This window comes from Colossoma macropomum, unplaced genomic scaffold, assembly GCF_904425465.1.
Source record: "Colossoma macropomum unplaced genomic scaffold, Colossoma_macropomum, whole genome shotgun sequence".
Taxonomy (NCBI): domain Eukaryota; kingdom Metazoa; phylum Chordata; class Actinopteri; order Characiformes; family Serrasalmidae; genus Colossoma; species Colossoma macropomum.
In genome coordinates, this window is record NW_023494806.1 from 3,277,382 (window position 1) to 3,291,253 (window position 13,872).

The 13,872-nt window shown below is 39.8% G+C and overlaps 1 protein-coding gene across 2 annotated transcripts in view; it reads right to left on the bottom strand.

Annotated features, from left to right (window-relative positions):
* emid1 (EMI domain containing 1) overlaps positions 1–13,872 on the bottom strand; it is a 162,593-nt gene that overhangs the window by 133,371 nt on the left and 15,350 nt on the right. For both annotated transcript variants that reach the window (XM_036598627.1, XM_036598628.1), the window contains exon 2: positions 121–234. In XM_036598627.1, the coding sequence (XP_036454520.1) occupies positions 121–234 (114 nt within the window). The remainder of the gene's footprint in view (positions 1–120; positions 235–13,872) is intronic.

Below are 13,872 nucleotides of genomic sequence, written 5' to 3' on the forward strand. Positions count from 1 at the left end.
TGCTTAAACTCTCAGATTATTTGTGTAGTACTTGCACCTGCTCTGTGTGTGTGTGTGTGTGTGTGTGTGTGTGTGTGTGTGTGTGAGTGTGTGTGTGTGTGTGTGTGTGTGTGTGTATACCTGCCACCGGTGCAGCCCTGCGGCCACCTGCACATCTGATAGAGTCTCTGAAGAGTGGTTCCATTCTGCACCTGACACGTTACTGTCTTAGTGACAGACTGAGGACACCAGTTCCTGAGAGAGAGAGAGAGAGAGAGAGAGAGAGAGAGAGAGAGAGAGTATGTAATCTCCATAGAAAAGCACTGTCCAACAGAATGAGACGCTGCACATGAGCCTAAAGTCACTAATTGTGGGCTAGAGGGGTTTAAAGCCCCCCAGCGTTGGGCTGTGGAGCAGAGTTCTCTGGAGTGATGGAACGCTGGATGACCCTAATCTTAACCTCAGGAACCATTTTTATTCTCTGGTTCTACTACAAAGTCTGGAGTATTGTGTCGGTTCTGTAGTTTAGAACTGTTTTTCTCTGGTTCTACTACGTCAGGTGCATTTTGTCGGTTCTGTGGTTTAGAACTGTTTTTCTCTGGTTCTACTACGTCGGGTGCATTTTGTCGGTTCTGTAGGTCAGAACAGTTTTTCTCTGGTTCTACTACAAAGTCTGGAGTACTATGCCAGTTCTGTAGGTTAGAACAGTTTTTCTCTGGTTCTACTACAAAGTCTGGAGTACTTTGCCAGTTCTGTAGGTTAGAACAGTTTTTCTCTGGTTCTACTACAAAGTTGGGAGCATTTTGTCAGTTTTGTAGGACAGAACTGTTTTACTCTGGTTCTACTTCAAAGTCTGGAGTATGTTGTCGGTTCTGTAGGTTAGAACTGTTTTATTCTGGTTCTACTACAAAGTCGGGGAGCATTTTGTCAGTTCTGTAGGCTAGAATTGTTTTTCTCTGGTTCTACTACAAAGTCTGCAGTACTTTGCCGGTTCTGTAGGTTAGAACAGTTTTTCTCTGATTCTACTTCAAAGTCTGGAGTACTTTGCCGGTTCTGTAGGTTAGAACTCTTTTTCTCTTGATTTCCAACAATGTATGAAAACAAACTGGCTCCCACACTGAGGAATCAGCCTTTGAGGGCCTCGGGCTCTTTTGAAGCTCCTCTGCTGTGTTTACTCTGTTTCAGTGGGCCGTGAGAGCCCCTCTCCCTCCACTATCAATACGCCATCCACCATCACTGCACCCTCCCTCTTCTTCTCCCCCCGGGGTCAATGGGCAGGTCGAGCAGGGGGCGCTGTGCGCCTCTCCGAAAGGTTTAAAATTGCTTTTAGAAAGCGAAGCTTAAAGCGACGCGGAGTCTCTCTCGGCAGGAGACACACTGGCTCTTCTGTTCCTCTGTTATCACAAAGCTAAAAAAGCTGAGGTGCACTTTGGGTCGCTCGCAAAAACAGCTTAACCGGGGTAACCGTGGGGCCAGGTCAAAGGTCAAGACACGTCACAGGGGTCATATTTATCGGGCTTTTATTAGATTCTTGAGAATGTTGCACAAAACCAAACCACATCAAAGCTGTTGGTCTCTAAGAGCGATGCGATTCCTCTGTTTTGACAGTATTATGAAGAGCAATAGGCGTCTCATTACACTGTACACACACAATAAGCTGCAGGATCATCGTCCCTTTGAAACTGACTCAGCTATGCACACAGACCGCCTCCACTGAGGCAGGACTTCATTCACACGCATGTTCGTATTCTTACCTTCCTATCAGCATTTATATGGTAATATTTAGACATTAAAGGGCCCATATTTTATTTTTCGCCTCTGAGACTCACTTTTCAATTCACTTTATGTGCCAAAACAACAAAAATGACCATTTTATTGTCCTTTTTCCAATCTTACAATTAAACATACTGTTTCTGCTTCTGTGCCTTAAAGACTGTGAGTTCTGTTTTGACTGAAACACTCCTCATAACTTCAGTGTTAATGGGCGGGGCTAAACTGCTGTAAACGGAATACGCAGGTAAATCTGCTGGTTTTCATGACACCACAAAAACAACACATTCAAATTTGGCTGTTTTTACTTAGTTTCTCCCTTTTGTCATCATATAGGCCCTTTAACTCTCCACGAATTTGAGTTATTAATTAATTAGTTATAATATAATACAAACGTCTGGTGGAACTTAATTCCACCTTTTATTAGACAGTCAAACTCAGTGCTCACTTTTAAGAAGCATCTAAAAACACATCTCTTTGACTCAGCGTTTAATTAAAACTCTACGTCTCGTGGTTTTTATCTCTGAATTTGGTATGTTTCATTATGACCACCTCCTTGTTTCTACGCTCATTGTCCATTTTATCAGCTCCACTTACTCTATAGGTGCACTTTGTAGTTCTACAGTTACAGACTGTAGTCCATCTGTTTCTCTGATACTTTGTTAGCCCCCTTTTACCCTGTTCTTCAGTGGTCAGGACCCCCATGGACCCTCACTGTCTCACTCTCCACTCACTGTCCACTCTATTAGACACTGCTACCTTGTCGGTCCACCTTGTAGATGTAAAGTCAGAGACGATAGCTCATCTGCTGCTGCACAGTTTTTGTTGGTCATCCTCTAGTCCTTCATCAGTGGTCACAGGACGCTGTTGGCTGGATATTTTTGGTTGGTGGACTATTCTCAGTCCAGCAGTGTCACTGAGGTGTTTAAAACCTCCAGCAGCACTGCTGTGTCTAATCCACTCGCACCAGCACAACACACACTAACACACCACCACCACGTCAGTGTTACTGCAGTGCTGAGAATGACCCACCACCCAAATAGTACCTGCTCTGTGAGGGTCCATGGGGGTCCTGACTGCTGAAGAACAGGGTAAAAGGGGGCTAACAAAGTATCAGAGAAACAGATGGACTACAGTCTGTAACTGTAGAACTACAAAGTGCACCTATATAGTAAGTGGAGCTGATAAAATGGACAATGAGTGTAGAAACAAGGAGGTGGTCATAATGTTATGCCTGATCGGTGTATATGACTATTGTAAGAATATTATAAGATTTTTCCATCTGTTTTTGTATTTTCTTTACTTGTTTTAAGTGCCTTTATCTAGTGAAAGTGTCTTACTTCTTTCAAGAAATAATGAAGATAATTTCGCTCACGTTAAGAAACGATGCTTAAAACAAGTAAAATGATCTGCCAGTGGAACAAGACACTTTCATACGATGAAACTGCTTAAAAACAAGTACAAATGTCTAGAAATAAGTAAAAAAATCTCACAATATTCTTACGACAGTCTCATAAAGAGAAACAGTAGATCTACTGACTACATTCAAGATGTTTACACTCGCTTATGTCTCATTTGTTGCAGTGCAATCCTGACTCAGCAGATTTATTTCACATGAAACCACTTTAAAAGACTTTGTTTCTGTCTGCGTTTGTTTATATGTGCAGAATTTCTGGAGAATTGATTGGAATCGCTTTGACGTAATGAACATGGCTGCTTCAGAGGATGACAAAGCTAGTGGTTCTAATCACTGGTAGGAAAAAACACTAACAAGGTAAACAGTTTTGAAAGAAAGAAAGAATAACAGACCCAGAGACCGTGCCATGGTAATCATTAACCCTCTGCGCCCTGTTTGCAGCTCACCACTTGAAGCCACCGGCCATCCGGCCCAGATGAACACCAGGCTGCTCTGGGCGAAAGAAGAACCAAAACAAACGCGGCCCGGTTTAGATTCTGATGCAAAGGCTTGAGGGAGCTTTGGAGAAGAAAAGGAGCGAAGGTTGATAGGAAACATCCAATCAGATTTCTTTCTCAGAAAGAAAGGAAGAAAAGAACAGAGGAAGAAACAAAAGCCTCATTGATAACCGCAGCCCAAATACACTTCCACCCCAGCCCGCACTCCTCCTACACCGCCAGTGTAAAACAAAGAGACATGAAGCTCTACTTCCAGAACGCTAATGGAGGAGAACCATATGGAGACGATTATATTAAACATATGTCGGAGGGTTATTATCAACAGTACGACGTACAAACACTCCTGACAAGCTTCATATGGTTACAGAACAGTGCGCAGGGCACGACATGGAAAACAATTATCGCTGATCTCCTTCTGGGAGTCTGTGTGCGTCTGTGGATGCAGAGGCTGATTGTATGCAGGTGTGCGACGGCCCTCATGCAGTCCAGCGGATAAGAATAGTGGCCTTTAGGTCGGGACTTTCCACGTTTAGGTCCCTCTATGTATGCCTGTGTGTACCTTAAGTGCTGCCTGTTAGCTTATTTGTAGCTTCTACGTAGATTTACGCTTCGGTTGACCTGTCCATGCCCACTGCAGAACTCAGCTTATATCACAATACCTACATTTAGAGTCGGTTATTCATTCAGCCTAATGAGAAACTGTAGAACAGACTCAGTTTATATCACAATACCTACATTTAGAGTCACTTATTCATTCAACCTAATGAGAAACTGTAGAACAGACTCAGTTTATATCACAATGCCTACATTTAGAGTCGGTTATCCATTTCTAACAATATTTATTTTGTATGTGTGTAAAACGTCATACTGTCAGGATAGATCATTTTTGTAATTTAATAACATAATGATTTACTTACTTTTAAAAGTTAAAATTATAATTTGTAATAACAACTAATTGTAGATAATGAATAATTGATGGTAGACTCTGGATAATTCATAACAATAATTGAATAATTCATATTAGTTACTGAAAAATTCAAGTGGGATACAGAATAATCCATAGTAGACGCTGAATAATTTATAGTAGATTCTAAATTATTCATAATAGATTCTGAATTATTCATAGCAGAAACAGAATAATTCATAGTAGATATCGAGTAAGCTGTAGTAGTTGATTACTGATTACTAATTGATTAATACATCTGTTTAAGGGGTCAATTATGGTACATGAATCTGCATTTGTGAACGTGCATATTATCTAAAGGACGTTTCTGGGGATACAGGTCTCCCGGGTAACCATCTCCATGCAGGCATGGTAACAGGTCCCACATGTGTGTGTTATGGAGTAAGAGAGTGTCCTGCTCCCCCGGCCTCAAACATTCCGGCAATTTCCCGAACCTCGGGCTTTAAACAGAGCAGAGCCGCGGCCACAGGCCACCACAGAGCGGCACAGACCACAGCTACACACCGGGGAAGGCTATTCCTGTTTCACACTTATTATGAAAACAAGGACACCAAGCCACATCACATTTGTTTTCACACTAGAATGCAGGTCATACATATGTCTCATATGCATTTTATGCAAATATGTTTCAGTACAATAATGCTACATATGCATCTTATACATATATTTAAAGGGCAATTCCATTGATTTTCAAAAAAATCAGTATAATTAAACGCTTAAGATGTAAACAGAGCCGTTCAGAGTGGTTTGGTGTGAAACGCTCTGTTCTAGAGAAACTTACAGTCAGAATTGTTCACAGTGGTGGTGATAGCAACCAGACATCCACCTCTAAAAGCTCCCTCACAGAAAGTTACTACATGAAATGCTTATGAATCCACTCCCTAATGTCTGACATATTGTTTTATGATAATTCTGCCATAGGATTTTGGTCAAAAATGCATTTTTTAAAAATCAATTTATCATGCAGGGATTTTTCAGATTTATGACTATTTTCCCATCATCAACATTCCATATAAAACTCAGAAGACTCGTGTAGGTTCACTGGTGGTTTTGGATACTAAATAAAATGTCTATATCTGTGTTGTAGTCATGGCGACCCCTGGTTCCTATCACCACCACTGTAAAGAAAGTTGGTATGCTTTTCTACAATAAACTATTTCACATTAAACCACTCTGACTGACTTTGCTTGCATTATCAGTAATAGAACTAGGCAGAAATTTTGAGAAATTGGTGGAATTCCCCTTTAAGTGCCTTTATGTAATAATAATATGCCCCAATTTTATCAGTAAAAGATGTTTAATGTTCTAGATCCACTTTTTGTCCATCGTAGTGGCATGAACACAGTTAAAGACATTGAAAGGAACTGACCCCTCATTCTCACCAGCTCCAGTTTACAGAGAACCCATACTGCGGTCCAGACCACAGCACTGCAGGAGCAGCCTGTCCCCCCAGCCAGAGCCGCACAATATGGACTAAATATAATCCGATTATTCACCCGCATGCTGCGTCTGTAGTGCTGGGGGTTGAACTGCCCGCTCTGTGTGTGTGTTCTGTGTTTATCACAACATACAAGCCTCTCACCTCTCACCACACTGACTGCTCCTGAGCTGTAAAGCACCAGCACTTTTCACTATTTACAAGCACTTCAGTGGTTGCACCAGTATTGTTATTGTGCCATTTTCTTAGTTGGAAAAATACTTACATGCAAAAATATCATATCATGACACACAGTGTTGTTCCATATTTAGAAACTGCCATCAAAAACAATGATATATCATATCGCTTCTGTTGGAACAAAACCTTATATCTCCAAAATGGTAACTTTACAGGAGAAGGAAAAACCTACTTTACTTTTAATGTAAGTCAATGGAACCAGACTTTTTTCCAAGGCATTTTGAGTCATTTCCTTTGGTCCATTTATCATGAAATTTACATACAATATAAAGGGCAGCAGGCTTTTTCAAATGATGTCAAAAACTGAAAAACGTCAAAAATGGCCGAGGTTTTGTTCCGACAGCAGCTGCATATAAATGTTCACCTGCATTCAAGCATTTAATGCTAACCCACAGTTTTTAACTCACTTGCAGGTTTTGTAAATATTGTGCATTATTAATATATCAGTGTTGTCGGAAGAAAACCTCCATTTTTGTTGTTTTTCAGTTTTTGACATTATTTGAAAATGCCTGTTGTCCTTTTACATCGTGTATAAATTTCATGATGAATAGATCAAAAGAAATGACCCAAAACAACTTGGAAAAACAGTCTGGTTCCATTGACTTACACTGAAAGTAAAGTAGGTTTTTTCCTTCTCCTGTAAAGTTACAATTTTGGAGATACAAGGTTTTCTTCTGCCAACAGCGATGTTTGTACAGTCCTTTATTGTTGTGCTTGTATAATTTCCCTTATGATTAATAAAGTATCTATCTATCTATCTATCTATCTATCTATCTATAGATATAGTCATTTTTCCTACTTGCCACTAATTACTTGTAAAGCTCTTAGCAATCGGTTTACGCATTGCATCTCAGCTGAAAAGCTGAAACTGTCAAGTTCAGACAGAAATCCTAAGAAAAATAGGAAAAAATGAACTTCAGTCACAGCTATCAGACGTGTCGACCCTTTGGAGGGCTGCAACGATCCATTTGCTTCCCGACAGCCATGAACAGCACAACGTTTAATCTTTCACTCCAACACCTCTGCTACAGACTGTCCGCAGGAACAACACTCCACATGAAACTGCTGTCTTATGTAAATGTGTTCGTGGTTGTGATGTCACAACCATGATGAATTAAGGCTATTTAAAATAGGTTAGTTTCCATATACTTTAACAGTGTTTCCATGAATCAAAAGAGTGAGGTAAGTTTGATTTTCAGTGGCGTGGGCCCTTTAAGCCGCTGCCCAAATGCAGCCCCTACACCCAAACAGAGCCTCAGCACTGGGCAAAAGCCAAAGCAGCAGGACAGTCACCTTTCTTTGATATGTTCAGGGAGCTGTGGCGCAGGGGACGGGCGCAAGCTTGCTGTGATCTTAACTCTGTCGAGCACTTGCTCTAAGCAGAAAGGCAAGAGTAAGAAAAGCTTGGTACCCAGCCGACGTTAGAAAGTGATTTCTCCTACAATCCCAGTGGGGTCATGATTTCCAAAGACTCTGGGTGCTCAATAAATTCCAGCCAGCCTCCTTTAGCCTCAGTCTAACACCAGCACCTCACGCATGAGGGCCCGAGGGTGGATTACTGCAGCTGAACTTGGCCCCCGGCCCACCAGCCAGATTAAAATATGGTGTGGTATTTAAAACATGTCTGCTCTTTATGTTCAGCACTGAACTAGCAGCTGGACAGAAACAGTGTTACGGTCAGTTCAGCCAGTTCAGGAGAAAACTGGATTAGTTCAGGACACACAATAAATGAGTTCTGATTAGTTTCATTAGCCAAGAATGTCATTAGTCAGATTCATTACGCCAGAACAAGAGGGACCTTTGACTTTTACTGTTTCTATCTACTGTATCTGCCAGTGTAATAATAATGAATAATGAATAATCGTTATTTAGGCTACCTTAATGTTCAAATATTGTTTTGCTGTTTTGTTGTACATTAAAGCATTTAGTCTCAATAATTTTACTACTTCATTACAAAATTGTGCAACCAACTCAGCCAACTCAAATCAAAAAGAATTAACTGACTAATCCCATGATCACAAATCATAGAGATAACCCCAGGTTACATCAATCATGTGCTATAAAACAAACCATATAAAAATCCCAGGTTATACTAATCCTGTGCTATTAAACAAGCCTTAGAAACAATCCCAGGTTATATTAATCCTGTGCTATAACACAAGCCTTAGAAACAATCCCAGACTAAATTAATCCTGTGCTAAAACACAAGCCTTAGAAACAATCCCAGGTTATATTAATCCTGTGCTAAAACACAAGCCTTAGAAACAATCCCAGGTTATATTAATCCTGTGCTAAAACACAAGCCTTAGAAACAATCCCAGGTTATATTAATCCTGTGCTATGACAAGCCTTAGAAACAATCTCAGGCTATATTAATCCTGTGCTATAACACAAGCCTTAAAAACAATCCCAGGTTATATTAATCCTGTGCTAAAACACAAGCCTTAGAAACAATCCCAGGTTATATTAATCCTGTGCTAAAACACAAGCCTTAGAAACAATCCCAGGTTATATTAATCCTGTGCTACAACACAAGCCTTAGAAACAATCCCAGGTTATATTAATCCTGTGCTATAAAACAAGCCTTAGAAACAATCCCAGGTTATATTAATCCTGTGCTATAACACAAGCCTTAGAAACAATCCCAGGTTATATTAATCCTGTGCTATAACAAGCCTTAAAAACAATCCCAGGTTATATTAATCCTGTGCTAAAACACAAGCCTTAAAAACAATCCCAGGTTATATTAATCCTGTGCTACAACACAAGCCTTAGAAACAATCCCAGGTTATATTAATCCTGTGCTATGACAAGCCTTAGAAACAATCCCAGGCTATATTAATCCTGTGCTATAACAAGCCTTAAAAACAATCCCAGGTTATATTAATCCTGTGCTAAAACACAAGCCTTAGAAACAATCCCAGGTTATATTAATCCTGTGCTACAACACAAGCCTTAGAAACAATCCCAGGTTATATTAATCCTGTGCTATAACACAAGCCTTAGAAACAATCCCAGGTTATATTAATCCTGTGCTATAACACAAGCCTTAGAAACAATCCCAGACTAAATTAATCCTGTGCTATAACACAAGCCTTAGAAACAATCCCAGGTTATATTAATCCTGTGCTATAACACAAGCCTTAGAAACAATCCCAGGTTATATTAATCCTGTGCTATAACACAAGCCTTAGAAACAATCCCAGGTTATATTAATCCTGTGCTATAACACAAGCCTTAGAAACAATCCCAGGTTATATTAATCCTGTGCTATAAAACAAGCCTTAGAAACAATCCCAGGTTATATTAATCCTGTGCTATAAAACAAGCCTTAGAAACAATCCCAGGTTATATTAATCCTGTGCTATAACACAAGCCTTAGAAACAATCCCAGGCTATATTAATCCTGTGCTATAACAAGCCTTAGAAACAATCCCAGGTTATATTAATCCTGTGCTATAAAACAAGCCTTAGAAACAATCCCAGGTTATATTAATCCTGTGCTATAACACAAGCCTTAGAAACAATCCCAGGTTATATTAATCCTGTGCTATAAAACAAGCCTTAGAAACAATCCCAGGTTATATTAATCCTGTGCTATAAAACAAGCCTTAGAAACAATCCCAGGTTATATTAATCCTGTGCTATAACACAAGCCTTAGAAACAATCCCAGGTTATATTAATCCTGTGCTATAACACAAGCCTTAGAAACAATCCCAGGTTATATTAATCCTGTGCTATAAAACAAGCCTTAGAAACAATCCCAGGTTATATTAATCCTGTGCTATAAAACAAGCCTTAGAAACAATCCCAGGTTATATTAATCCTGTGCTATAACACAAGCCTTAGAAACAATCCCAGGTTATATTAATCCTGTGCTATAACACAAGCCTTAGAAACAATCCCAGGTTATATTAATCCTGTGCTATAACACAAGCCTTAGAAACAATCCCAGGTTATATTAATCCTGTGCTATAAAACAAGCCTTAGAAACAATCCCAGGTTATATTAATCCTGTGCTATAAAACAAGCCTTAGAAACAATCCCAGGTTATATTAATCCTGTGCTATAACACAAGCCTTAGAAACAATCCCAGGCTATATTAATCCTGTGCTATAACACAAGCCTTAGAAACAACTTGAGTTATCCTGATCCTGCACTATAAAACAAACCATGAAATTAACACCAGATCATATTAATCCTGTGTGCATTACCATGTCGGTAAATGTTCCACCATATTTTGCACAAAAAGATTTTTTTGTGTTTTTTCTAAAGTGCGGAGGTTCATAAAGAAGCATTTACCTGTATTCTCTGTGGCCTGAATTAAGCCCAGATGTGCTGTCCCACCTCAAGTGTACGACTATGAACAATAAAACAGTTAAATGCCCAAAAAGTCTGTTTTTGTGTCCATGATGTTGTACATTCCCGACGTCACAGTGAGCACTGAGCACGCCTATAATTCATACTGAGATTTTATACCACATGAGAATTGTTTGGAAACTTACACACTTCCTGTTTACCAAGAGAAAAAAATATGTGATTTATTATTATTTCAACTTCAGATTCTTGGTCTTTGCTCATTTTCTGTGAAGAACATATAAAATAACCCATTTTCAGTGTCTTCACTCTGTTCACCCCCCACCCATTTATACTACACACGTGGTGTTGGGTGAACCCTGCGGGGAGTAAAAGTGTGGAGGTGCTGTGTCCTTCACTCTGTTCTCCTCCTACATGGCCTGCTGTTAGTGTGTGTGTATGTGTGTGTGTGTGTGTGTGTCTTGTGTTTGTATATGTGTGTGTGGACAACATGGACAGGCTGCTGACTGGCTACAGCTGCTAAAGGAGAACCCTACGCTGGACACTTGTGATATTTTAAACATCTGGTATTTTTACATAAATTTTTATGGCTGTATTGATTCAAATAAACAATAATGTGGTGGGTCCAGCAGACCACTGAGTAACAAACACATCAACACCACACAAGGGTTAAGAGCGTAGTTAAATCAGACTAGGCTGGTGTGCATATGAATGGGACTATATATGGAGTAATACTTTATACATATTTTATCCAGCTTCTTAGATTAAAGACTTAGTTGGGCTACAGTGTTTAGAAAATGTCGATTCGGCAGCTATTTTTGTTTTGCGTGAGTCTAAGTTTGGCCGAATTTTAGCTGAGTCACTAAACATAATCTGCATGTAGAACAACTTCTGCTCTGAACTTCTGAAAATGGACCTTTGGCGTCTTTTCCCACACTACTTGGAACACAACACCAGCGTGGGGAGAGGGAGGGAGGAGAGAGAGAGAGAGAGAGAACAGGGGCTCTTTGGCTTCTCTTGTTTTGCTTTTTTTTTCTTTTCCTACTCTCATTTTTCATCTCTTTTGCTTTTCTTTTCTTCCTCCCACGAAAACCTAGTACAATGCAGCAATTAGCTCTGTAGCTCCCGACTGCAGAGCGCTGCGGTCAGGCCACAAAACCGGCTGTACGCTGCTGTTCCACTGTAGAACCTCTCTCTCTCTCCCACACACGAACACAAGCCAGTCAGGTCACCTTTCAAACACCGCTGTTTATGCTACACCACTCACGACAGCAGAGTGAGGCAATGTCGTCACACGAGCCAGCAGAGACGAATTCAGTTCAAACGCAAAAAAGATCACGGCTGCATGTAGCTGCTCCAGCCAGATGCTGTAGAATGTCCTCAGGCTCATGTAAGTTGTAGTCAGTTATGTAATGTGAACTTTTCCCGCTCCACGGTGGACTACTGAACGTTTTCAGGGGTCCGACATGCGGCTCTTTTACTGCACTGTTGCGGCTACTATGGTTACGATGTCGAGCTTGTAACAATAGAGAAGAACCTTCCTGGTGCTATACAGAACCATTTTTACAAAGGCTCTATACAGAACCATATACAACACATTCTCCATCAATCTGAACAACCGTTTTACCATGCAAAGAACACTTTAAGCATGCAAATGGTTCTATATAGAACTCATGGTCCTAAATAGAACCATTACCTTTACTAAGGAACCCTGGATGAATATATACACATAAGTGTGTATAAATTGTGTGTGTGAAGTGTGTATGAATGCAAAATTTCCTTCTGGATCAATATACTATCTATCTATCTGTCTGTCTGTCTGTCTGTCTATCTATCTATCTATCTATCTGTCTGTCTATCTATCTATCTGTCTGTCTGTCTGTCTGTCTGTCTGTCTATCTATCTATCTGTCTGTCTGTCTATCTATCTATCTATCTATCTGTCTATCTGTCTATCTATCTATCTGTCTGTCTATCTATCTATCTATCTGTCTGTCTGTCTGTCTGTCTATCTATCTGTCTGTCTATCTATCTGTCTGTCTATCTATCTATCTATCTATCTATCTGTCTGTCTGTCTATCTATCTGTCTATCTATCTATCTATCTATCTATCTGTCTGTCTGTCTGTGTCTGTCTGTCTGTCTATCTATCTATCTGTCTGTCTGTCTATCTGTCTGTCTGTCTATCTATCTATCTGTCTGTCTGTCTATCTATCTATCTATCTATCTATCTATCTGTCTGTCTATCTATATGTCTATCTATCTTTATGTCTGTCTGTCTATCTGTCTGTCTGTCTATCTATCTATCTGTCTGTCTATCTATCTATCTGTCTGTCTGTCTGTCTGTCTGTCTATCTATCTATCTATCTATCTATCTACCTACCTGTCTGTCTATCTATCTATCTATCTATCTGTACTGCTTATAAAGTAATACTGAATAATCAGTTAACTACCAACTATTGGTTTGATTAAGCTTTATAAAGGCATTATAATGCCTTTCATTCTGAATTGTTGCAGGCATTTATTGTAAATGATACTGTAAAGTGTTATGAATAGACAGCAGCACCCAGAATTCACAGCTAAACACAATAACACACTGTTTTTATAAATTGTATAAATTATATAGTTGTGTTAATATAAATCGTGTTGTGATTTACTGTAAAACGGCAGTTATTTTAGAGAGTAGCATGTTTGTTGTGACTGTGCACATTAACGTACTTTAAAGTTAACTTTTCATAAAAACGAGTTTTAATACAACAGTGCTGATGGACTAACGGGGGGATTTGTATCAGACAGACATGCTGGGCTGTGTATTAAAGCAGACAGACACGGAGAGAGACTTTGATCCCGTCTGAAAGCCTTGCGGGGGGAGAGATAGCAGCGGTTAAAAGGAGGAGACGCCACTTACTGCCTATTATCAGCTAATCTCACGTCTCTCCGTCAGGAGCGTCTCACTCAGACACTGTAAGAGTTTCTCAGGTGATCGGAGGAAAATTCTTCAGCTAATCTCTCTCCAGATCCAGCACACATACAGGAGTCAGGACCCTGGACTTATACGTTAATTTACTTCCTTACTTTTAAATAATTTATATTCAAAAAGCAAACTTATCTGCCACACTGTAAACAAGAGTGTTCACCAAAAAGTTTTAATTTCTGCATAATTCAGTGTTTGAGATGTAAACAGAGCCATTCAGAGTGGTTTGGTGTGAAATGGTTCAAATGTCTTTACAGTGGTGGTGATAGGAACCAGGGGT